At 44.3% G+C, this 27084-nt stretch overlaps 1 protein-coding gene and 1 non-coding gene across 2 annotated transcripts in view; both read left to right on the plus strand.

Annotated features, from left to right (window-relative positions):
* Positions 1 to 2614: 2614 nt before the first annotated feature.
* TRNAA-CGC (transfer RNA alanine (anticodon CGC)) lies at positions 2615 to 2686 on the plus strand. Its single transcript has one exon. It is a non-coding gene; the product is annotated as a tRNA-Ala (tRNA).
* Positions 2687 to 4422: 1736 nt separating this feature from the next.
* The window catches only part of LOC142563914 (gamma-tubulin complex component 2-like), a 59360-nt gene continuing 36698 nt past the window's right edge, over positions 4423 to 27084 (plus strand). The window contains exons 1-10 of the mRNA XM_075674619.1: positions 4423 to 4539; positions 5408 to 5448; positions 11267 to 11497; positions 12458 to 12566; positions 14324 to 14418; positions 14915 to 14989; positions 17369 to 17450; positions 20132 to 20209; positions 21199 to 21407; positions 26898 to 26959. Coding sequence (XP_075530734.1) covers positions 5413 to 5448; positions 11267 to 11497; positions 12458 to 12566; positions 14324 to 14418; positions 14915 to 14989; positions 17369 to 17450; positions 20132 to 20209; positions 21199 to 21407; positions 26898 to 26959 — 977 coding nt within the window. The 5' untranslated portion in view covers positions 4423 to 4539; positions 5408 to 5412. The remainder of the gene's footprint in view (positions 4540 to 5407; positions 5449 to 11266; positions 11498 to 12457; positions 12567 to 14323; positions 14419 to 14914; positions 14990 to 17368; positions 17451 to 20131; positions 20210 to 21198; positions 21408 to 26897; positions 26960 to 27084) is intronic.

A 27084-nucleotide genomic window follows, 5' to 3' on the forward strand; every position in this document is an offset into this window, starting at 1 on the left:
CTCACCGACCGCGCTTCCTCTGCAAGAAGCACCGACTCCCCTCCTCCCTACGGCCACAGGGACGCTCCCGCTACTCACAACGAGATTATTAAATTCTTCTACATGTCTAGAAGGGTCTTTCCACCCCCTCACCCCAAGTTGAATAGTGCTCAAGCCGTTTCGCTTAGGCTTCTGCATACCAGCACGTATCCGTGTCTGTCCGTTCTCCACGAGGCTTACCCGGACGTGTATCGCGACGACGCCTGCCCCTCCTGCGGGCAGACCTCCGCTCTAGCGCACATGCTCTGGGAGTGCGGGTCGACATACCCCAAGTTCACCAAGGAGGAGTGGGACTCACTTCTGCGTAGCCCCGCTCCAGAAAAGCAAATCCTGGCTGTCCGGCGTGCCCGCGACCGGGCCGGTGGGCTAGACCTGCCGGTCCCGACGTGGGACTACCCGGGTGCGCGACGAGTTCGCGTCCTCGCCGGATCTGCAATAAATTTCTTCATTCACTCACTCACTCATTCCCACGTGAGCACCCTCGGAGTCATGACGTCACAGCAAAGTGGCTTCCTGGCAAAGGGAAACAAAATAATTGAGTCGCCATCTTCGCCCTGTGATAGTGAATGTCCAGCGACGCTGTCGTAAAACCGCCACTACAATTGCTGAGAGGGCTATGCAATGCCTAATTTATGGTTCGGATGCTTGTTTTCGGCCTGTTCTTTATTGAAACGTACGCTGTTCGGTACGTCATTGTATACGAGATTCCAATTAATGTATGCACTGTTCGCTTAACTTTGTTGAGTGCTTGTAGCCTCACCTTACGAGGGGATGAGCCATTGCTCATGATGATAGATGCTTGTTTTGAGCTTATTCTTTATTGAAACGTGCGCTGTCCTGTGGTTAGTATGCGTGATTGCAATTAAAGTATGCACTGTTCGCTTAACTTTGTTGAGTGCTTGTAGCGTCGCATTACGAGGGGATGAGCCATTGCTGATGATGATAGTTGCTTGTTTTGAGCTTGTTCTTTATTGAAACGTGCGCTGTCCTGTGGTTAGTATGCGTGATTCCAATTAATGTATGCACTGTTCGCTTAACTTTGTTGAGTGCTTGTAGCCTCGCATTACGAAGGGATGAGCCATTGTATTTTTGCTTGCTTAGGAGGGTGTATGAACCATTGCTGCTGATGATAATTTCTGTTCACGATCGGATACGAAAAATACCGACCACCAGGACGATAACAGCTTCACTGTAAAATGATTCTTATGAGAGCTATTATAATAAATAATCCCTTAGGGTACCCTGAGGGTTCCTAGTACTTTTATGAAGTTTTTGGTGAAGTACGTAGTGCGAGCACTTAGCAAGTTTGAAAGTTTGGGCATCATTGTAGAATATTTTAATTTAGCCCTAAACTTCACACTCCAAATGCTGCACTTGCCGTCTTTGACATTACTGAGACACCCCGGCACAGCGCCAAAGTTGTTGACGTCGTTTAACGATGCGTAACTGATAAGTTAATGTAACTGATACGAAATATTCTTAAAGAGACACTCCGGATTTTTTTCGGTCATACCAGGTTACAGGTAATTTTATGTTCCTGAGACTCTCCTGTGACATGTCTCATTGTGGAATTTCCCCGCAAATTCGAAATTAATTTCAAATAAACCAAAAATTGCAAAAACAAAACGATTAGCTGACCGAGTAATCGAGTGAATGCTTCGTGTAGCGTGAAGTGCCGTGCGACTAGCCGCGCCGCGTTCTTTTATTGCCACAGCAATTAAGTGGACACTCCAGGCGCATTTCTGCCGTCGTTGTCGCCGTGATGTTTCTTATAAGATCCAAGGACGATAACATCGTCGCCACACGCCGAGTGCTGTATGTGTAAGTGACAGCGTGCGAGGACGGGCAGACAATGGCGACCCAACCTCGCGCGCGCAAGGCACCGTATGGAGGGGATGGACCGGGGGGGGGGCGCTTTGAATGAATGAATGTTTGATGTTTAATGGCGCAAGGGCGAGGCATGGCCAATGAGCGCCATGCTAGTGTTAATGAGTTTGCAGTGGACTGACGGGTTCTGTGAAGTTAATGTGACGTGGCTGTAAAGGGGCCTAAAAGAGTTGATCTAAATTGCATAAAATCTACGTGTCATAAAATTACGGCAATGACTAATGACGTGTACGATGAACATTAAAATGCATTGCGAAAGAGTTATACAATATACAAAATAACCCGCCGTGGTTGCTCAGTGGCTATGGTGTTGGGCTGCTGAGCACGAGGTCGCGGGATCGAATCCCGGCCACGGCGGCCGCATTTCGATGGGGGCGAAATGCGAAAACACCCGTGTACTTAAATTTAGGTGCACGTTAAAAAACCCCAGGTGGTCAAAATTTCCGGAGTCCTCCACTACGGCGTGCCTCACAATCAGAAAGTGGTTTTGGCATGTTAAACCTCATAATTTTTGATATACAAAATATGCGAGATGCTAAAGTTGGCTATAGAGCACTACTGCTTCACCACAGCCCTTGAAAGACAAGGGCCTAGAGGTATGTGCGTTTTACTACAGCGGCTGTTGCGTATGGCGCGGCCGCGTGGGCGCCATCTTGAAAGGGATCTGTGATGAGTACAGAGTCTAGATGCCGTGGTGGCTCAGTTGGTAGAGCGTCGCACGCGCAATGCGAAGACGTGTGATCGTTCCCCACCTGCGGCAAGTAGTCTATTCACCCACTTCCATTGCCATGAATTTATCATTTCTTTAATCGAACTTATACGAACAAGTATAATTTCCCCTATGTTGTCTATGGTGTCATTGTTTGTCGGCTTCTTATGATATGATTAATAAAAATCGGGTCCCTCGATTAACCCTTTTCTTATCGATCATATATATATATATTGTAGCGAAGAGGAGGGACGCTATAGTGAGCCATGCAGTGCTTTCTAGTGGGTCAGTCTCTCAAGCGCTGTTGCCCGGGAATACGCCGCTCGAGCTGGTATATACAGGGTGTTCAAGCTAACTTTAGGCAGAGTTTAAAAATATGCCGATGCACTATAAGACGACGCGACTAAATGCATGTTGCTCACTTTTGTATTAGTGCGTCACGCTGTTTTTTATTTTGTTAAATTAGATAATTAGTCAAGATTAATTAACGAACTTCTGAAGCAACGAAGCTAGGAAGAAAATTCCAATTGGAAAGTTACAGAGTGGTTTGCAAAACATTCGAATAAACAGTTTGCGTCTTTCTATTAAGTATTAGTGTTTTTCAGCTTACTGCGGATGGGAAATACAAAAGGAAAACACCACATGACATGCCCGCTAGCGCGTCGTTATTTCACTGCTCCCAAGCGTTCCGCGCACTAACGAATATTGCATTTAGCCGGGTGTGCTGCCGTTGCGTCTGCTTATCGCTATCATGAACCGCCGCGAGGCAAGTAAATCGCTGGCGTAATCACACAGCCAACGCCTTCGTCGCTGCCCTGCCGCCTTTTAAGCGGCAGCATGCCCTATCAGATGCTATGTTCGTTTATACGCGGACAGTTAATTTGGGAGCGCTGCAATCACGGCGCGCAAGCGGGTATATGTCAAGTGGTATTTTTTGTATTTCGCGGACATCAGCACTAAGCTGAAAAACACTAATACTTGATATATAGAAAGTTAGAAACTGTCTAATCGGACGTTTTTCAACGCTCTCTACAACTTAATTCCTAATTGGAAATTTTTGCCTAACTTCATTGCTTCAGAAGTTGGGTATTTAATCATGACTAATTATTTATTTACACAAAATACGAAAGATAGCGTGACAAACTGCATACAAAAGTGACCAACATGCATTTGGTCGCATCGTCTTAGAGTGCATTGGCATATCTTTATGGCTTAAATTAGCTGAAACACCCTGTACGCATAAATGTAAGCCAAGTCTTGTTTAATCTAAATGGCAAATTTTATAGTTTGTACTCCCTGCTTAGAATAAACACCTAGAGCTCTGGGTCTATGCCCCCATACATAACATTCCAGCTGTATACCGGACTCTCGGATTTTCGTTCCATTCCAATTCCATTCCAGGTGTTTGAAAATGTAGTGTGTTGCCGGAATCTTTCCAAGTTGCCGCTCCACAACTCTGTCAAGTATATCGCTCTAACATTGACAGAAATTTAAACTGAACTCCGCAAGCTAGACCGTGAGTTCATCCTGGGATGCCTTTTCAATATCCACTTCATCCCGAAAATTTTCTGACCAATTGCCAAAGTTCCTGCATGCCTGGTCCTTCTCAATATGGCGGCCGTACATTGCTCCATTCTAGTGAGTGCTTTTTCTCTTCGCACTTTGTACAATAATGTCAAAACTTTTTATGTATTGCGCAATAAATATTTGAAAAGTTTATTATATTCTAATTGTAGTTATAGCTATATTTTTTTAAATGTCGAGATATACGTCACTGCGGCTTGCCGATGAAAGGTTGGTTGTTTCTTATTTTTCATCCTCGCCCGTTACGGCTCCAGCGCGATCAATATGAACGTTTAGCGCGTGTAAGAATTTCAACGTCTGTGCTCCGAACAAATTTAACGGTGAGTTATCTGTCGTAACTCGTTTAAGCACCGCTCCAGCACTTCACTTTGGCCAGAACGGCCCTGAGTAACACGTTCGGAATCGCTAGACGTAGTTCACTCCGACTGCGCGATCGTCCTCAGCGATGTCCCGTAACGCGCGCCTATGTTGTCATTTTTACCGCGGTATCAAATTGCGTTCTCTGGCTCTTCCGTCGTAATTGGGGTTCAAGGACCCTCCGCCCTAGACTTCTGTGTGCTGTCACTTGTCGAGCACAGCAGTTGAGAAGCTTAAATGCACATCGACACGGTCGGAGCGCAATGCTGTCGCAGCCGTACGGTGTCGGAAATTTTGATCCTCATTGATGCCGCCCACCAACTTTCTCGCGTGTCGGGAGCGCTTTTCTAAAGCTTTGCTGTGCGTCTGAACTGCCCACTTTTGACATTCGAGTGACCTGCCAGCCTCCGTCCTATGTCGACAGTTTACGGTTCGTGCGTCTCGAAGCTTGGCGTTGTGTCTCCCCATATGCGCGATGTTTAGGTTTCGGAGGCACCGATGATGTTTACTGTCTCATTTCTTCGGCGGAGACTCAAACTAGTACCCAGCCCGTTGCAGTTTTCGCTGAATATGTGTTTCATCGATGCTCATTGTAGTACAGGATGTAGCAAGCACTGTTCACGGGACGGTAGGCGGCGGCTTATGCATTCTTCATTGTGTTGCTTCCGCTCATTCGTGCATGTGCCGCAATTAGCAACCGCCTGCACGTTGGAGTCTAGAGACTGTAGCCAAGGGCTAACCGGACTTTGATATATGCGAGATTGAATAACTCGTGACTGCTTAATTGTTAGCGCTGAAGTTGGTGACATTGGTGTTTTTGTCTGTCCTTAGCGGACATGAGCCAACCAGTGGAATCGGCAAACCGAAATGGGGTGAGTGGACGATTTTTGAAATTTTGTGTTCAACCTATTGTACTTTAAGGCAGCAGATGGCCGGAGGTCCTTGCGCAGACGTGAAACTAATGAGCTTGTTTGTAGGTCGCTCTGGCCGCCACCCTAAACGCGTTTCCGCGTTTAAATTATTGATCCTGCTGTCGGACGGCTCGCCTTTTATGCTACTTTGAATCAAACGGTGCTTCGCTTGCTTAGACGGTCTAAATTCGTGCTGGTCTATGTGAATTCTCGTCTTCAATTCACCTCGCGTCACCCCATCTCTGTATGTCACCTTCGTAGACCACATTTGTCGTACCTCGCTGTTACGCTTTCACATGCTTAAACATTGGCAGCTGTTTGTATGTACTGTTGCTTATGGAATTTGAGCGTACTTGCAGCTTACATTTTTTAATTCTTTGTAAAATCATGCTAGTTTAGTTTCATACCTCACACATTACCCAATCTTATTCTATATCTGCAAATCACATGTGTGAAGTTAAAGAATCTCGGCACTATTCCTGATATTTGCTATCTGCACAAGCATTGACTTCTCGCAGCTTGTCACCAAGCTAATACCAGTTTTCCATAATGTTTACCAATTGAGGCTCATTCTATGATATTACGAATGTTTTGTCAAGGTTTACAAAAAAAAAAGATGTTTTGCTTCTCAATTGTACCCTTGTCAGTCTTGTTTTTGTGAAAGGACACCAGAGGGGTTCCTACTTGGAGAGGTTTATCTAGACTTATTTCTGAAGCAGGCGAAATAGGGAACAAAAGAGTTGATGAAAAAGTCATTGTCAGCCGAAAACAGTGTGTTGCTAGTCGGTTTGTGCTGTTACAACTTTTCTTTTGCCAGTGTTCTGCGTCTAAATGTAAATCATTGTTAATACTTTGTATTATCTGTCTCACAGAATGTGTGTGCTCAAGACAATCTTAAAAAAGTATGCTTGTACTCCCGTCTCCGCCCCCCTTCTGGTGTTGTTTCTTTGGTATTGTTATGATTTTTAAAGTTTTGCAGGTTGTGCCTATGTACAATGTCTGAGTATGCTCACGTGTTGGCAGTATAGAAAGACAAAGGCTAAGTTATTCCTGGCAGGGCATAATATGGTCTGCATGCAGATTGTCACACGACTTAGTTGTAAGTTGGTGTTAGAGTAAATGGTAGCGACATTTTTAATGACTCCTTCGTTACACAGATAATGGCGTCATAACAGTACTTGTCCTCTACATCAGGAGTAAGACAAAAAGGGAAGCACCGACTCCAATACAGCAACATGACACTCCAGTAGTCCTAGGAGCATATTTCGTGCTGAAAGATTTGGAACATTACAGAATACAGAGTTTTAGCTCATCTGTATTTGTATTCCTCGCGGAATACCAGATTGCCAAAGATGTGGACAGTATTGAAGGGCAATGTGGAGCTGAAAGGTAAACTATTGAACCAACATTTCCAATTCAGTTTGTCACTTTAGGAAAACTATCATATTAAATACAAGGGTGAATCAGAAAGTCATTGCCATTATATTTTATTAGTCAAAATAATGAACATGGAGGTAATTCTACATACCCATGCTATTCTATGTACCTTGCACTATTTCTCCACATAGTCCCCACCCCGGTTCAGATATTTTTCCCATTGCAGCAGTAAATTTGAGGTGCCCCTGTCGTCAGTTAGCAATGCACATGACCACGTTAAAAGAACTCCAGGTGGTCTAAATTATTTTGGAGTCCCCTACTACAGTGTGCCTCATAATCTGATTGTGGTTTTGGCACGGAAAACTCCATAATTTAATTTAAGCTTAACCCTGACACTTCTCAATGCGACGCACATTTCCCCATGTGTGGGCTGCATTTCCCTGTAGATTTCGATAGGCATTGGTCCCTTGCTCCATAGAATATGCATCACACTTCGTTGCGCATACGCTGTAGATCTGTGAAGCACAACCGTCATATTCAACTACTGACAGCAGCGCCTTGCTGAAGAGCTGCTGGCGTATAAGAGCTGGCCAGTCCAAGAAAGGTGCACTGCTGGGATTGGATATGTTGACTTTGCATTTACAGCCATAATTAGGCTAAAAAAACATAGGGGCAAGGTCTTTCTGACTCGCCGTTGTATTATAAATCTAGATAAAATTTTTCTGAATAAGTATCTTCTGGGCAAACTATACTGCAGGATACAGCCAACTTCTTGTAGTTTCACGCTTGCTTCTGTAGAAACCGCATCACTTGAAAATTAAGTTTTTGTTGTTACTTTTATCCAGAAATCTGTACTTTTTTCTCAGTAGAAGCAATTTAAGAATTAAAGAAGTCCCTAGTCTTATTCCTTACAAGTTTTCAGCCAGAAACAATTTTACAAACAGTTTTCAGCCTTGCATTTTTTCTGACGATAGTTTTGCTAAACGTGCAAGCTGAGAAAAAAATAGATTCAAATATTACAAAACATGCCAAAACAATGAAACTACAAGGAAAAAAAAAAAGCTCACTTCCTTTTCTTCTATTGTGCGGAGTTTGGACTCCTGCGCCAATTGCGCCATTTCAATACAAACGCAAATTCCTACGCCAAACACCGACCAAAAATCGACCAAAATTGGGCCACGCTGTGCCTAGCATAATTTTTGCACTTATAACACGGGACTTCTCGGTGCTTCCAGCAAGTGGCCGGCGTGTGCACGACTACTCTCAGCTGTCGGAACGGCCAGGGAAGCGGTATTTAGAGTGTATTCGAATACGGTTGAGGGAGCTGAGCGGCGCCGTACTCCGTAGCTGAGGCGCAAAACAACGAAAAGTAGGTTGAGGGTGCTTGCGAGCGAAGTAGATGTTAGGGAGGCATGCACTGCAGCGGGCTAAGCGGGCAGGCGTCTCTGTCACCATGGCCGGTGTAACGTAAAAATGTTCCAATCTGTTTTTATGTCCAGATGGATGAGTCTTGATCTGTTTTGACCTACCATGAAGGGCTAGTGGCTGATTTGGAACAAAAAGCAGATTGCAATAATTTTATGTTAGGCCTAAAAATTCAGCCTTAGGTGCTTTGGTACACTCTGAAGCAAAATTACACCCTTTTGCCACACAACTGTAATCATCATCTGTCTTGTGTGCATTTCCTTTCTTTAACGCGGCGAGCCCGGTACTTTCCTGTGATGAACGGCATGCGTGTTGTCAGCATGACATAGCATTCCCGACAGGAATGTAGCGGGTGCGGCGTCTTCAAGACAGGAAACGCAAGCAAGGCAGATGACGATTATTGTTGTGTGGCAGAGATGCGCCCCAAAGGGTGTAACTTTGCCTGAGAGTTTATCACCCTGGTCCATTATGTAGAAATTATCTTCAATAAAACGCAGTGGTTCATAACTTTGTCTTCGCTGTGCGGTCTATTGGTGAAGCACATTTCTAGGCACTTCACCCACACTGTTGAGACATTAAAGAGAAATGTACATATCTATGAAAAATTTTTTGTGCTACCTTTCGAAATTTTTTACTCATTATTGCAGAATGCATGTTTTTTGTGATTGATGGCACTAATTAAATATCTACAGGCACTATTACCAAATTTTGCATGCACTGGACGGTTTCAGTATCAGGGTAATCTGCTTCAAAATTCAGCTTAAGTCGTTGCTTAAGACAGTTGCAGTACAGCGCTCATGTCACTTTGTTCTGTTTCGTCATAGTTGCAAAGTGTGCTGCCATATTCCATTGTTGCTCTAAAATTCAGATTGGCCTGCTTCAAACTGCGGCAAAATGAAATTTTATCTGCTCCAAATTGCTCCAAAATGAAATTTAGTCTCCTACAAGCTGCACCAAAATGCAATTTTGTCTGCTCCAGACAGCTCCAAAATGCCATTTTACTTGCTCCAAGAATTGCTCCAAAATGACTTTGGGCAGTCCCACCCCTGATTGTGCAGGCAATAACCAATCTTGGCGAGGAGCTTCTTTAAATGCTTAGATATTCAAAACAAATCAGCCAAACGTCAAAACAAGATCGCAAGTCAGCCTCTAGAGTCTGTGGAGAAGTACGTTTACCTAAGTCAACTAATCCAGGGAACCCTGACCATGAGAACGAAATTCGCAGAAGAATAAAAATGGGTTGGGTAGCATACGGCATACATTGCGAGCTCCTGACTGGGAGCTTTCGGTTATCATTGAAAGGGAAAGTATACAATCAGTGCATTTTACCGGTGCTGACATACGGCACAGAGACTTGGAGGCTGAGAAAGAAGCTTGAGAACAAGTTAAGGACCGCGCAAACAGCGATGGAAGGAAGAATGCTAGGCATAACTTTAAGAGACAGAAAGAGAGCGGTTTGGATCAGAGAGCAAACGGGTATAGATGATATTCTAATAGGCATTAAGAGAAAAAAAAATTGCACTGGGCAGATCATGTAATGCGCAGACAAGATAACCGTTGGACCATTAGGGTGACAGAATGGGTACCAAGAGAAGGAAGAGAAGGGAAGCGCAGTAGAGGACGGCAGAAGACTAGATGGTGCGACGAAATTAGGAAATTTGGGGGTGCCAGTTGGAATCGGTTGGTGCAGGAGAAAGGTAATTGGAGATCGCAGGGAGAGGCCTTCGTCCTGTAGTGGACATGAATACGCCGATGATGATGATGATGATGATGATGATGATGATATGAAAAAGATATTCGTATTTCTGACAAAAATTTTGATTTTGGCCCTTCATCTCCCCATAGCAACAATGGTAGTAGCATTCTATGACGCTTTGTCACACCACGATGCGTTACAAAAGATTTTTGTTTTTCATCAACGTCCCTATTGAAGAAAAATAACAAATACTGCATCTTAACCATTACATTTCTGCCATTGCTTTATGTCAGTAGCCAAGTAGAACGTGGCTGGTGACTTTAATGTTAGTTCTCGGTTCTCTCTGGTTAAACTCTGTGTAACATGATGGCGCCATCAACATAGCTGCTCTCATATGTGTCTTCTATAGCCCAGTATTCTGTGAAGCTTGAGCATGTACGAACAAATTAGAACTTTCTAATATAACTGGAGTGAGAGACAGTGATGGAGAAGTAGACATAACTTAATATCTACGCCCTATCATTGACTATCGCTCCTCGGCCATCACTACCTGGAATATCCACTCATTTAATAAACACTCAAAGGGTCGAGATTAGAATAAGGGCCCTCTAAAGCAGAACTTTTGTTTCTTCATTAACAGAAGTAGCTGTTCCCTTGCTTTCCTTTTGCAGCAATTTTTTTTGTGGCTTGTTGCAATAACTTGTCACCATGGTTATGTAGCAGCTATAGTAACGATGTCTTGCTTGAATGCAGGTCGTGAATCAAATTTCAGTGTAAAAATGTTTGGAAGAATCTGCTTCACGAGAGCTTTAAACTCTTTTTGTAAACTTGAAATAAACGGTCTATTTGCATAGCAGAGTTAGTGTCCCTTTCTATTTCACTGCAGGCTAGTTTCATTGTTTATGACGGGGATGTGTACTTTCGCTTCTGCTAAAATCGGTCTGAGGACTTGAAGTCACCTATTGGTGTACCTTTAAAATGGCTTTCACTGCAACAGTATTTTTACAATGTCAAATGTTGAAACAATCTTTGCAGTGGTATCCTTCCAGGAAAGACAGGCGACACCAGGCGCAACACTGGTGTTTCCCCTTTTCCTGCTCTGTTCCAACTAATGACAGTTGCAACCAGTCATTCAGGGCTGGTTGCAGACGTTTAGCCAAAAACTCAGTACCCCAAACTGGAACTGGACAAGAAAAAAAAATGTTTTCTTATGTATTATACCTGTAGGCAACACTCGTTTATTAAGAGTCGAGAACTATTTCTTTTTCTTTTTCTGCACAGACCAGTCATAGGAGAAGTGTGCAGGCAGACGGGAAGCAGCACAGAAGTGACATGGCGCAGCAGGCACGCGTGCGGCAGCGGAAGGAACCTCCAGCCCTGAAGAATGCAGCAGCGTCTGTCTTTGCAGAGCCCAAACTTCCCAATTTCTCGGGTATCACCATAAGGAGCAAGAGGGAGTTCCCAGAGAAGCTCGATGACCTCAAGCACGAGTTGCTCTGCGATGGTAGCAAGGTTGGTTTATGCTCTCTGCCCGGTAATTTGTTAATCGAAAACAGCAATGTGCAGTGAAATTGCTGATTGACTAAATTTGTTACAGTATTGTTCTCTAGAGAGAGGGAAAGCAGTGTAGATGTCCGATTGGGTACCCTGCACAAATTAAAAAGGGATGAGAGATTTAGAGAAAGGAAGAAGGCAAACACAAAACTGAGAGGGTTCACGTGCACAGTTGTAGACACTGTCCTTGCCCGACAAGTTGGAATGCCCAATCTTCTCAAGGTAAAGACGAAGACACTTGTGAAGTAAAAAAAAAGGCATAGACAACAGTGCTTGTCCTTTCCCTGACAAGAAAGGTGAACCTCGTTGTCCTTGCCTTTACCATTTCTCTTGTTCTTGCCTAACAAAAAGTCAGAGTGTCCAGAACTCTCAGGGCAGAGAGGACAGTACAGGTGAAGACAAGAACGAAGACGACAACACTTATTTTTTGCTGACAAAGACAAGTTTTCACCGTTGTCTACTCTCTTGTCCTTGCATGATCAGTCTGAGGGCTCGGACTTGTTGGGCAGACAGGAATGAAAACACTGGTGCAGGCAAGAATAAAGTTAACAGGACTTTTATTTTCTCTAGTAAATAAGACAAAGCCCATTGACTTCACATTTGTCTGACAAGTCAGGGTGCCCTGATGAAGGCAAGTTCCTTTCTCAGTATGTTGGCTCCATGCCAACAACATCTTGTGACCCCTCTTTCTTCTTTGAAAACGAAGAACAAAGAAATGTTTGCATTTTAGTGTGATTTCAAAGTAGTGCTGGAAAGTTCCTTTCTCAGTATGTTGGCTCCATGCCAACATCTTGTGACCCCTCTTTCTTCTTTGAAAACGAAGAACAAAGAAATGTTTGCATTTTAGTGTGATTTCAAAGTAGTGCTGGAACTGTTGGTAGTGACACCTGCCGTTTTTCTTCCTGCTTGCATGTGAAGGGTGACAGGCAGAAGAAAGTCGCACCAAGCTCGGTGTCACGGCCTGCTTCGTTGACATCGCTGACATCTTTTGCTCCGTCTGCAGGAATGAACCGCCAGACCAAGTCGGGTGAGCTTTCGGCATTACACACACGTCTGTAACCACCACATTCAGCCAGTCCTGGAGGGGCTGTAATCTTGTCCGAAGCTTAGCCTAAAGAAGGTGTGCTCAATCTGTGGGAAGCTAAATTAAGGGTTCCGGACCTATTGAGTTTTATAGTGAACTTGCTTCAGGAAACCTTGTGTCAGAATAGACCCTACTGCATGTCCCGCTTGTTTTAGCCTTTCTTATCTCGTTAATTTTTGCGGGACTTTTGGGACAGTTAGTATTAGAGCGTACTTAGGTGACTGCTGATCCGGTTAACATTCAAGGGATACTAAAGAGAAGCATTAAGTCAGTTTAAACTGATGGAGCCTTCTTTCAAAACTGTGTTACTGTTAACTCCGTGATAGAATATATTGATAATTACATGAGAGAATGAAGGGCAAAGTTAAGTTTTCTTAATTTAGTTCAGAAACGCTAGCACTGTGGGACATCACGGATTTCTTAGTATTTTTACATGTCAGGGACATTGGGATTCAGTGAAGCGTCATAAAACTTGCTAACTTCAATCTCTGGCTCCATTAAAATATAATGCAGTCAATCTTTACCTGTAAAAAATTAACTAGTCCCACGCAGTCGCAATCAACACTTGTGTCATTGTGAACTGGTACGGCGAATTCAGGGCAACTTTGCTACCCATCTCGTTCTTGCTTTCTTACTGGCTTACTGAGCTACCCTCACAATAGCACCCCTTTCGCATGGGAAGGTTTAGTGACTTTCAATATGTCAATGACATTTACCGTGCACTGCTACACAACAAGACAACAAAAGATAATGTAATTTGCAGATGATAGTAATCGCGATGCATCGAAGCCTAGAAGGCACAGAAAAAGTTAATGTATGTACCAGATGTTCTTAAATACAGTCAAACCTTGTTATAACAGGATAACGTATGTAACGAAGTAATTATGGCTCCCCCTTCAACTTCATTATCACAAAGTTTTAGCGTACATACATTTCTAATCAAAATTATGGTATACCATGACGGTACGCATCCACAAAACTTGTATTATGTTTTTGCACTTAGGATATGGAGCTGAACGTGGCCGACAATGCTCTTGACAATTTTCGTGGGTACAGGAATACTCAAACTTCTGGGAACAGTCAAGTCGAATATTTTGTTTTGGAATATAACAAAACACCCACAGATGAAAACAGGTTAATTGCTATAATGAATTACTTCCTTCTTTTTTTGTTTGATCCCATTTTTCGGTAAGAGTGCGCATTGAACACAATAACATGCTCAAATTTCGAAATGTGAATTACATTTTAAATCTTCCCGTGTGACAGGGAAGAGTGGCATTCGTGTTACTATAGAAGGTTAATTTACTACAGTAATACAGCTTAAACAATTTTTCTTCTTAGTGTCTCTAAAGGAAAGTGTAGTTGAAAGATTGGGTATGTATATAAAGCAGATGTCTACTAAAGTGGCAGTATGTGTTTTAAGTGAAGGCAAATGCAATTAAGATGACAGAAGCATAGATGAAGTGAAGAGATTAGGTAATGTAACATTATGGATGCATTCAGGTTGTCAGTGTGCAACAGATGATTAAAGAAGAACAGATTAAGGAAAGGAATTGCTACAAAATGGTAGCTTGTGCTTACCGCTTCAGACATACAGTCCATAAACAAAATTTGCAGTTTCTTTTTTTTCTAATGTCTGTTTCGTGTGAGTTTATCTCAAGATGTTGCTCTTTACTTTCTGTCCGTTTCCGTACCTGCAGTTGCTGTGGAACCAGTTACCTTTGGTCTGTTTGTGGACGACTCGAAGGTGTCCTGGGACTTCGTTCCTTATCCTCGGTCATCAAGGGACCCGAAGGTTGGTTGCAGATGCCCACATCTGTTTCTGTCACGCACTTTTGCACCACTTATTTCTGGCTTAAAGGGCTCAAGTTTTGTGAAGGTACTCAAGGTGCTGATGTGATCGGCCAAGTAGTAACTAGGAGTTGGTGTCAGCAGTTCATTGCTTTGGAGCTCATTTCTTCATGTCCTAGACATGCAGGAGCATCTTCATTATTTCGCGGTGAGGCCATTCTGTTTACCTGCACAGGAGGACGCTTAAGCACAAACCAGCACACAGCTTTGTTATTGAGATCATATGTAAAAAGTGCAGATGCTATCCTTAGGCCAACTGCTGAACTTAATTGAATGGAACTTGCTGCGTTTCAAAAGCAGGCGAAATTTCCACCTTAGGAGTTGTTAGAATTCAATTGGGACCAATAGTAACAAGCTGCTGTGTGTAATGAACACCTCGGTTTAATTATGCCTTCAATGTTGGGAGCATGGTGTTGCTTAGTGGTTTTCCTTTGTTCCAGACTGAACCCATCGGCGCTCTACCTCTGTCAACGCAAGAGTACAAGCTACTCGAAGACCTGATCTATGTCATGCTGGTATGCGCACCCTTTCGTACTCTGCACACTTTTTCGTAAGGATTGTCACTTGGTGTTTGTATCAGTGAAGAACAGTGCACTTTGGCAATACTAGAACGAAAAAGAAATATGTAAAAAAAAGAGCTTGAACACTTCTTGGACATGCTAAATCAACCGGCTGAACTGCTAGGCAATGCAGTAAAGGCTCGTTATGTCGAAGTTGGGGGAGCCAGAATTACTTAGTTATATTCATTATTACACCTACTGCATTATGAATCTCTATTGGGACTTCAAGGGGAATTTTGCTTACTTTGCTCTATCCATTGTTTAGCTATACGGTCGACTCGCATTGCAACGGACCCTGATAATCCGTGTCCGATACGGATCATGTCCATTTTATCCGAAGTCCGTAATATCCGAAACGCCTTACTTCCGAAACTTTCGTTGCGATGTCTAACAACTTCGTTGCAAAGAGTGAGTGACGAATGTACAAAGTAAAAGCAAAAAAAAAAAAAGAAAGGTCGCAGTTTCGCCCGAAAGGCGAAGCATTGTTTGCGATAGCAAATTAAGCAGAATAAGCACGGCACCAACAGCAAGCGAATTGGCCTTCGTGCTGTCTTTCGCTTCAACGCGAACCAAACAGAAAGCACAGCACATATGAAAGTTTCGGCACTGGGCACACTGTTGCCACATCGCAAATCATTTTCAAGATACTGTGTTGACACTGAAAAAGTATGTTTTATATGCCTGATTTGAAAAAAGAATTCAGCTAATTTCGTCGGCTTAGCCAATAGTCCATTGTAGCGCAGTCTGTTAAAAGCGAACTTTGTTGCAATAAAAAAATAGGCAGAACAAAGTAAGGCTCAAACATGGTCCGTTATATCCGAAATTCTGTTGTACGCAGGTCCGTTGTAATGAGCGTAGACTGTATTCTGTTTCGTTATAAAATGAGGTTGGACTGTACTACTGTGAATGCCTGGCTTGTACATACTGTGAATTCTATATCATTAGTGTTCACAAATGTTCTTGCGCCTTAACTAGTTAAGTAGTCAAGTCACATACATAGTAAAACATGAAGTTATTAAGCAAATACAGTCGACTTTTGTTAAACCGTGACGGGACCAACGTAATTGGTCAAATTATCCAGCTGATTGAATTCAACAAGAAACTGGCAAAACACCAAAACACATCGCTGATTCATTTAATAGTATTTTCCTTACTCTAATGTGACTCTAAATCAAACGCTCACCCACTTTCTGTGTGTTCAACATAGAAATGACACTAGGGCTCCCAAGCAAAGCTTAAATCTGATATGCAGCCAATTTTTTAGTCTCAAAAATGTAGCATGCCTCTGATTTTGGCAGTTGGAAAAAAATGAAACCAGCTCACATTATCTTTACAGGATAGATTTATTTATATATAATGGTCCGTTATCGTAACTCTCAAAATGCACTTTATCGCTGTCTATAAACCACATGTCATCCGTGCAGTCATTGCGCATCTAATATTGTGCATTTCTCATTTCTCAAATGACTCTGCAACAATTGCAAATGCGACAGTGGCCCATACCTATACTAACCGCTTCTCTAGATCGTCTAGATTGACTGTAATTTCTGTAGCGAGGTCATCTTTTATCTGTAGCAACAACATGACAGTTGTTGAGATATGAGATTTTGCAGTGATGCCTTCCGCCCAATTCTATGCCATTCTTATCATCTACCATTCATGGCCGGCTGGTCCATTGATAAGGTGCGCAAAGCGTCACCCTGAGCACTGACGAAGTGCGAAAAGTGTGAAAAGGAATAGTGTAGGAGGCTAGAAAATCTTTGCCACGGAATGTTTAGGCCAAAGTTATGTGCATGCAGCATCGCATTGACAAACTTGGGCCGTATTCTTGGACAATTGCTTTTGAAGATACTTTCATTTTCGCAATGTTTCATGTGACAAGCACCGGACATGTCGACAAAGGGTATCGTTTCAGCATTGCATTAAGATAGCATGCTCGGCCCTGTGCCAAGAATGCAGTCGCTCGTAGACGCCGACGTGTCTTCGGCTAATCCCACAAAATTGAAGGTATCCCCCAAAGTGGCAATCCAAGAATTCGGCACTCCTTTCTTTGGCCACTTGTATACTAAAGTCACTTCTTTTTGTACAAACCTAGCATTTCGGACTTCAGGTTATCCGGACCTTTTGACATTTCCCGTCAAGTCCGAATTATCGGTCTACCACTGTAGTTGGTGCTTAATATTCAATTCATATTCGAAACTTCAAATATTTGCCCCCCATTTTCTAAACTGATTTAGTGTTTCTGTTTAGTGTCTATTTAGGATGACCGGCAGTGTTAAATGCGACATGACCTTTTCTCTTTTCTTGTGCTACCTGCCACATTGGCTCTGCAAGGGCGTCGATGCGATCTACATCCGGTCTCAACCGCTGCAGAACCCTCACGCAGAGCGAACATTTACGATCGACGAATCAGCAGGTGAGTCCCTTTACAACATTGAACTGGTGGCCACGCGCTCGTTATCTAGTAGTTCTTTTGAAGACGGGGGCTCATTTATCTTAAGAATCTTTAGTTTTAGCCCATTTAATTAATTTACCTTTATCTTGCTTCTATCCTCTTCAGGTGCTGCTTGCACAATAGTACTCACAGCATGCCTGCCAACTTCTATGCACTTATCGTCAAAGGCCCGATTCTTAGAACTTGTTTGCGATCGTTATAAAGACACAGCGTAAAGGTTTTGTTATTTGTATCCCATTTCGAGTAAGTTATTTCAGAGAAATACATACATGGTCAGTGACCGAATTTAGAGTGGCCCAGTTTTTTTTTACCCTCTTAATTACATTTGCCGACCGTTTATTCGGACCTCACGGGGACTGTGAAAATGTCCGAATAAACAGATGCCCGAAAAAGCAGATTAAGGAAAAATAAAGAAAGAAATCCTTTATTTTCACGCACTTATTCGCGCTCGGCAGTAGGCTTGAAGAAATCGTGAGTGCGCCGTTGCACGCTGTTCTGTTTACGCGCAATCAGATAAGCCTGAATCTCGGAGAGGGTTGTACGGTCACTATAGGCGGCTTAAAGCATAGTCACTGCTTGTACACGCTCCGCATGCGACGGCAGTGTAGCACATGGTGCGTCATCTTCCGACTCAGAGTCATCGTCCGGGGGTGCAGCAGAAACCTGACGAATGATCTCGCAGTCGTTGAGTTCTGCGCATGTCAGTACAGCAGTGTCAGCACCTGTGAAACTGTCAAATGAGACGGTGTCCGGAATCGCAATGCAACCGATGCACAGGTCTCCACAGAACATTTTCAGTGTCAGTAGAGAGCACATCGGAAGGCGACAAATCCTAGGCCTCCTGGCACCTGCTTGCCGGCTTGCGCCAGCGCAGTCTGCGTGGGCACTGTCAGCGCCATTAGACACTTGAGGCGATGTTTCCGTATGCCGCTTTGGATCACCGCAACCTCGACACAGCACACAAAGCAAACACTACCACGACGACAGTCATACAAACGAAAAACGTACCCTACTCGCAGCGTCGTGCACGAAAAAACAAACAAATCAGCTGCTGGATTGTCTTGACATGGCTTACTAAGCTGAGACCCTAACTGCTGTAGCTACGAACCAGGCAGAAACGATGATGAGTGGGGATTTCCAGTAGCGCCACTTCGTGGGGAAGCAAGGAGGCTCTGTTAAAAAAAATATGGCACTCAGCTTGTCGAATCATGCACCGTTCAGAGTCGTTGCATGGTGCTCTCGATCGAGTTGGCTCAAGGAGTGTCCAAAAAATCAGACAAGAGGTTGCAACGTGTCCGAACTTTCGGCAGTTGTTATACATTATGGTCTATGGGGAGAATGGCGGTGCCGTGAAGCAGACCGAATAATCGAGCATGTCCGAATTTTTGGAGTCTGGAAAATCAGTCGGCAACTGTATTCAGAATCACCTGCATTGCTGTCACCCACTACACATACAGTGATAGCGGAAATTTCAGCTGCCATTACATAAATATCTTAGAGGGACACTAAAGGCAAACACTAAGTCGATGTGGACTGCTTAAATACCATTCGAGATACCTCGCAACACTTGTTTCATGCATATAAAATAAGGTCCTGAGGTATGCGACTCAGCCCGCAGCGCGCTGAGTCGCGTACCTCAGGACCTTATTATAGTTTTGCATCCATCCATCCATCCATTTACGAGAAAATTGCATCTAAAGTGTCGGAATACCTTTATCGCAATTCAAATTATCCTGCCACTCAACCAGGCCAGTGATGATATTGGATATGCCATCAACGTCCTTTGCTGCCGTCGGTGAGTAAAAAGACGCCAGACAGACAGTGGTACAGTTTCTTTTTTGCACAAAATGCAGATGCGTAGCCATGGAAAAACCGAGCCAAGACAGAGCAGTGAATTTGTCACTGCAGCTTCTTTTAGTCAAATGGCGTGGATCATTCGGGCATCCCGCGACCACACATGAAAGCGGGATTCTCTGCTACTTGCAGTTTGTGCGAGTTTCGCAAGCCAGCAAAACCAGCGCGGCACTGCGCAATAATGAAACTACTGAAACATGAAAGCCTGGACGGCGCAGACTCAAGCTAATATGAAACCTATCAACTGTCCACGTTGTTATCGAGGTTAAAGCCAATGTTTTCTTCTTTCTAAAATTGAGGTAGAACTGGACAAGTAGCATTTTCTTTCGTCTCATAATGCAATATGATGTTTCTATAATGAGTGGTTGAGTACTAGTGACAGAATATAAATGAAAAGTGCCTACGTCTTCGGATAAGTACTTGAATGTCGATAATATTGACGTCTTAGAAATTCTCGAGCACTAATCTTTCACTTTAGCTTGACTTACTATTTGCCTTCAGTGTCCCTTTAAATAAAAACTGTCGTGAGACCCGCAAATCATTCTGACAGTAATTATAGGGCAGAGAGCCTATCTATAGTTGAAAGAGCTTATGCTTGGGTATGTTGGTGATCCATAGCAAATTTTCTAGCTCACAAAAAGCGACGCAGGACTGAAAGGAACACTGTGTCCGTGTCGTTCTTTTGGATCTTGTGTCTCTTTTCGAGTGCTCAAAAATTTACTGTTGACAGTGTTTTTACCAAAAAAAGCTTAAATTTGTCTTGTTCTGTTTTTTTCTTTTCATCGCAGACCCTTCGCTGAAAGAGATGGTGAAGAAAATTCTTCCTCTTTGTAGCCACTACTCAACAGTTGTTCGGTTCATAGAAGGTGAGAATTTCCCGAGGTTGTACTTAAACCACGATATAAGAGTCTCAAAAATTGATGTTTTGTTTTATTGAAATTTGACCTTGTATGCAAATAAGCACAGCCGCCAAAAGATTTTTCTTTTGTGGAAGTGGCTGTAAAATGTTCCGAAGCATCGGGTAGTTAGAAAAAACAGAATTTCAACGAGAAAGAAATGTAATTTTGTTGAATTCGAGAGTTGGGGTGATAAAAGGCAGTTTTGTGCCACCTCGACGATATCTTTGCAGCGGAAGTACGCAGCGAAGCTTTCGTGTCCTTTCCACCATCGTGGCAGCTGAGTGAAGGTAGAGGGGAATGAACACTTTTGCTTCAGCGTGTCTCCGAAACTCCTCATTACGCAACCTCTACCACTAAATTCACTGGAAGACAGGACACCACAGATGCAGTTTCTGTTTCGAATCAGGTTGTAATATTGCTCAGACAGCTTTTGGAACAATTTTCGCTAAACAAGGCCCCAGTTACAATCTGGTAAATACGGTAAAGTAATTGTTTTTTCGTCGCAGGGGTTACTGGTGGTCGTCCAATACAGTTAAACATCGTTACAATGAATTAAAAAACATTATTGGAAGTTTTTACCTCTGAGTGGCCTATTAGAGAGACTAACCTCTCTCAAACGTGCCCAAGCTCCTACATTTTTTTTTGCGCATTTGCTTTGTTTCTCTGCTATTTCTTCCATCTTTTTGTACCCCTTGCCCTTGCCCCAGTGCAGCAAATTAAACCAGAAGCTCTTCCAGTTAACCTCCCTGCCTTTCCCATCTCATTCCTCTCTTCTCTATAACGAATTAGCACCTGACATGACAGTACCTTCATTATATGCAATATTGGTTATAAAGATAAATTTGCTATGTTCCAGTATCAATGAGAAACACTTTTGATTTCCTTTATTATCTCCATCAATTCAATGTATCCGTATTTGTTATATTGTAGCTGAACAATGTGCTTATCTCCTTCAGAAAAGCAGGTGCACGGCCAGGGCATGGTGAACCAGGCACTGGCCGCAGCCATGCGGGAGCTGCTGGACGACTACCTGGTCCTGGTCACCCAGCTGGAGCACAAGCTGGTCAACCAGGGGGCGTTGACCCTGCCCAAGGCTTGGTTCTACGTCCAGCCTTCCCTGGCCTACATGGACGTGCTGGCCACGTGTGCGCAGGCCGTCTGGGCGGTGAGCGTCTTGGGCCTTAGTCTCTGCTATGGTCGGGCACATTTGGACGCCACTTCGGTAGCTGCAGCACGATTGTCGCAGCCATGTTGGTGCCGTGGCGTCGTCGTCGTAAGCTTGCCTAATGGCCACTGCATCGTGAAGGCTTCTCGTGGTGATTGCCTGTTGTCTCCTGGTCTTGCACCAGCTGGTTCCATCTTATGACGACAAATTTCCTCATATTATTCCACCTCCTAGTTCTCTGCTCTTCTCCGCTATACATTCCTTCTTCTGGGTTGCAATCTTGTACGCGTTCCAAAATCAAACGGAGGCGGTCTGTTCCTTACGTAATGAAATAGGCGGTCCGTTCGTTGCGTTCACCCGATAGCAGACGACACGGAATGATTGACAGCAGATATCACGTCACAATTGACGTCATGGTGTTCGTCACGGTTCAAATTGACGAATCGTATGAGGCTCGGTGGAACGGACCGCCTCCGTTCTATTTTGGAATGCGTACAAGATCGCACCCCTGGTGCCCATTCTGCAACCCTTAATAGGCCGGTTATCTGCCCCGTGCATTACATGGCCTGACCAGCTTCGCTTCTTCCTCTATATCTCCGCTAGAGCATCAGCTGTCACTCTGTCAAGGCTACACTGCAGTTTTGCCTTCTCTTAGTGTCACGGCTGTGATTCATCATTTAAATTTTGTTGTAATGTAGAGTATGTGAAAAATAGAAAACAAAAGAAGGTTTGGCTATAAAATAAAAAGAAGCGAAGCATGTGGGCATGCAATGAATGCGTTGTTCCAATGAGGCTGGTTTGTGCTGAAAGTGTGCCTGCACCCAGAGCCTGACCATGATAATAATGTGCAGTATAAACGACCACTGCAGTCGCAACTGGTAACATGTGCTTTGGCAGCGCTTACCACGTGTGAGGGGTATATTAGAACCTATCGCTCAACTCATTCGTACCAGTCGGATGGCACATTTCTACCATGGTACATCAGTATAAGAAACATGGATGTGCAGTTAATCCTCGATATAACAAACTTCAGTATAATGAAATTCTCGATATAACAAAGCATTTAACTTACTATAACTTCTGGTCCATAGAACACCGTGTATTTCGAACCTCAATTTAGTGAAGTGCGTTCATGCACGGGTTGAATATACAGTGGAACCCCATTCATACGTTTTTCACCGGACCGGGGGAAAAAAACGTAACAGCCGGGAAAATGCAACAGCGAGGAAAACTTCGAAAATGAATGAAAAAAAGTGCAGCTTCAACTATAGACAATTTATTTCCACAGAGTGCACTTAGGACCTAAAAAAAAGTCCAGAATTGTGGCTTGCCGTTTCTTTCGCTCGCTAGAAATCACCACACGTTTCTCAATAGCCTGGAAGGCCGCATTGCTGTCAGCGTCGCTGTGAGGTGCGACGTACCTGCGGAGGAGGTCCAGAGCCGCGACGGCTTCTCCAAAGCTACGATTTGGCAACTCCCCGGCATCATGCGGCTCATGCATCGCAGTCTGCGACTTCACTCGCGACCGAGATCCCAACGATCTCGGCAATGCTCTGACACTCTGACGTCACGACGACAACATCCACGGCGACGTAGTCGTCGTATGTGACCGCCATTTTGGCTTTTGCGAGTTTTGGCCGGGCTTGGCTATGGAACTGGCTGCAAGAAGGCGCACGCCAGTTCGATGGCAGCCTCTCGAACTGGCGTGCGGCTTCTTGCAGCCAGTTCCATAGCCAAGCCCTGCCAAAACTCGTCAAAAGCCAAAATGGCGGTTGGAGCGCGTTGCCTACTTTAGCCCAGGCGGTTTCGGGGGGCTAAGTTGCGACTTATCATGCGGGAACGTTTTCACAGCTACGACGTAACAGCGGGGTTCCTTATACATTGGATCCTATGGAAGCTATGCCGGGACCGGATGAAAATGACGTAGCTGCCGGGAAAACGCAGTAGTGAGGAACGTAACAGCGGGGTTCTACTGTAATGATGTTTCACTGCTGCCACGAAGGAATGCCGAGACAATGAATGGAAGCTGCCACAGATGCAGATGGTCGAATAGTTCAATCACATGCTGCAATTTGCAAACCACTTTAAAATCGCAGTGTCTGCCTAGATTGACTTGTCGCCAACGTAGGATAAGTCGTTTAAAGGGACACTGAAGCGAAACAATAAATCAGTTTAGACTGATGAAGCATTGTTTGAGAACCTTGCAGGCAGTCATTTAAAAAAAATTGTTTGATTATTAGATGAGAAAATGAAGGTCCAAGTAACAGTATTTGAATTTCGCACCGAAACCCCAGCGCCGTTATGTCAGCGTGACGTCAAGGATTCCAAAGTATGTTTTCACATTTGGGCCGCATTGGCTGAATAAAGGTTCCCGAGACTTGCCATGCTTAATACAGTGAAACCTCATTAAACCGTAGTTGGCCGGAGCTCGGGAAAGGTACGTACTAAACGGTAGTACTGTTTAACCGAATAGCATGAGATCGCCCACTTACCTGTCGAAAACGGAACTCAGAGAGAGTGTGATGAAAGGGGAAAAAACATGCAGTATTTATTCACTTCGCGCGACAAAAGCGTTATTTTCGTTTGATGCCGCGGCGGCCTAGCACGCCGACGACAGCGGCCTCAAACTTACTGAAGCTGCGTGCCAGCTTTTCAGCCAGCCCCCTCTTCTCGGCAAGCACTCGCATCGGAGATTCCTCGTTGGCGTTACGTATTCACCGCGCACGTGCGCAGTAGTGCTGCAGAAGTCCCGGGGGCGCCTTTTTCATTACGGGTGCCGGAGTTTGGAATAATTTTCATTTGGAATAGAGTTACGTTATCGCGTCCCTATTGTCGTCGCGACGATTGCATTCACGAGGCTGACGCAATGCGCAGCTTATGCCACTGTCGGGCCTGAATCGCCCGTGCTATCGCTTTCCGTGTCGTCCTCGTCACTGTGGCTAGTCGACACTTCGGCAACAACAGACGCAACAATGGTGAAAAGTCGAACCTCGTAGCCTACATATCTTCGCGGTCGCAGCAGCGCTGCCTAGCAACTTCTTCGCATTCCAAATGCCACACACTGTAGTCAACAGCAGATCCCTGTTGCGTGTCAGCGCCGACTTCTTCGTGTCACGTTCGATAGCACGGGCGATGTCTAATTTTTCTTCTATGCTGAGCACCGGCGTCTTTTTTATCCAAGCTTCGGAACGACGCGAGTCCTCACTTGCACGATGCCATAACGCTCTCTGGCACCGCGTCGAAATGATGTTGATGTTGATGTGGCTTCACGCGCAAACACACAGGGCGCTTGGAGGCCGTTGTTCCGATCTTTGAGGCGTGTTGTTCTGCCGGGCCGCCCGGTGGAGACGGCGCAGCGCCGTGTTTGCGCGACGAAAAGTTCAAACGCTACGTTTTAACCGATGCGTACGCAGTAAGCCGGTACGGTTTATGCGGATACGAAACACATTATGTTCAATGGCCGCTGAGTCGGGGATTTGACTTTACGACTTTTAAAACGAAACTACTGTTTAAGCGGGTACGGTTTAACGAGGCTTTACTGTATTTGGTTCCTTTAGAACACAATGTAGTCAATCTGTACCGCTATATATAATTAGTAGGCCCTAGAAAATGCCATCAAAATACAAGACGTCACAGCCCCCAGGTGCGGCAACTTAAGTAGGCGTTGCCACCCATATTTCGTTATTGCGATTTTTCTGGTCTTATCGTTGTAAAAGTGGTGTTTTTGATGTTGTAGAATGGTAATTTACTGATGCAGAAGAAATCATTTTTCACTTTAGTGTCCCTTTAAACGGCATATTATAACAAACATGCAGGGCAGGATCACACACAACTTACAGTACAAACTGCGCTGGTGGCAGCACAGCGCATATCCATAAAGGCTGGTCTGCTTCCGCATTGTGCTCAGTTCTACCTTATCCTGGTAAACATGCGCAACGAGCACTTCGACGTGCATGAGGTGCACCGCGGTCCCACGGTCAGGGGACATTCGCTTTTAGGGTTATTTTATGGATGAGTATACAGTCAACATCTTATGTTTCAGGCTCCCCAAGGGCCACAGAAATGGTTGCTTAGTGGCTATGGTGTCAGGCTGCCAAGCACGAGGTCATGGAATCGAATCTTGGCCATGGCAGCCCCATTTCGATGGCGGCAAAATGTGAAAACACCTGTGTACTTAGGTTTAGGTGTACCTTAAAGAACTCTAGGTGGTCCAAATTTACAGACTCCCTCACTACAGCGTGCCTCATAATCAGAAAGTGGTTTTGGCACGTAACCCCCCCCCTTTTTTTGAAGGGCCACAAAGACACCTGAAAAGTCAGGCAATCTGAAAAAAAATGAATGCATGACTTTGAATGCTTCCAAGGGCTCAGATTGCCCCAGGTACATCCGAAATAGCTCTGAAGGCTTGCCAGTAGTTGCACATTTTAGGTTTATCGGTGTTTGTGCTGTGAAAGGAGGTAGTAGGTGCACACATGTATATTTGAGGAATACATACCGTGTCCCATAACAGTTGCCTCTTTGTAATCTTGGTATGCTTCACCGCAATACTTCGCTTATGCTTCGCCGCGTAACGTTGGTATATTGAGGTGAAGCTGTCTTTGGGGAAACAGCATTATGCAACATCAAGTGCTTTGTGAGCTTCGAAGCCATTGGCGAGAATTACAAAGACAACGTCAGCACCATTGCTGACAGCGGCGAATTCTTTGAATGAAAAAGACTGTACCGAACAGCAAAAAGCTTGGTAGCGAACGTCGAAGCAGGTAGGCCTAGCGTTGCCGCAGTGATGGCTACAGCTGCCAGCAAATCTGCGTGCAAGAGCAGCTGTGCAAGGTGATGAGGTAATCAAAATGACGGAAATAGTGGCTTCGACAATGCCGACCGGTGCTCATGGCAAAAAGTCAAGAAAATTGGACAGCAAAGGCGTCTATTTCTCGCCAATTGACTCTATGGGGTACATGGTGGTTTGGCAAAGGCATCCGAATTATCAGGCCTGTCCGAAAAATTTGGCATCTGGAAAATTGGTCGTTGTGTACATCTAAGAGCATTCAGCAGTGCGAGATTCACGGCACTCGTGCCCAGAATCTGTAAACTTTTGTGCGTTAGACATGGTCTTCGAGAAACGAATCAATAAATTTCCACAATTTGTGATCTCAGGAAATTGTCAGAGACTTGCAGAGTTTTCAGAAAAGGTTCAGATAGGCACATTTTATATTACATATTATCGACATATCAAACTTTGTCGTTATCCTCTTCGAGTTTGCTATATCCAGTATCAACTGCATGCAATAATTTGTTTTGTCAAGGTCGTTTAATTGTGCTTTCTAGTCATGTGCATGTTGTCACCAGCTCACTGCTGTTGCATATAGAATGTTGCGTTTCGATCCATGTGGCCATGAAAAAAAAAGTAGAAAGCTCTTGGGCGTTAAGCCTTTTAACGACGAGTGACTCTCCAGCCCTGCATGCTCTAAAGCCTGGCAAATTCTTTTTCAGAGGCAGTGTTATGGAGGCAAGACCCTGGGTACGTTGCACAAGCAAGCCACGTCATTGACTGGGTGAGCCTCTGTTTATTATTTTTAAAAATTTTTCTTGACCTATAGTTGCCACTAGACTGGCAATGCCTAAGGCCTTACATTTGAAGAATGAACCGTATATGGCTGCATGCATATGCGTCGCACAT

The sequence above is a fragment of the Dermacentor variabilis genome, chromosome 11, assembly GCF_050947875.1.
Source record: "Dermacentor variabilis isolate Ectoservices chromosome 11, ASM5094787v1, whole genome shotgun sequence".
In the NCBI taxonomy this organism is placed as follows: Eukaryota; Metazoa; Arthropoda; class Arachnida; order Ixodida; family Ixodidae; genus Dermacentor; species Dermacentor variabilis.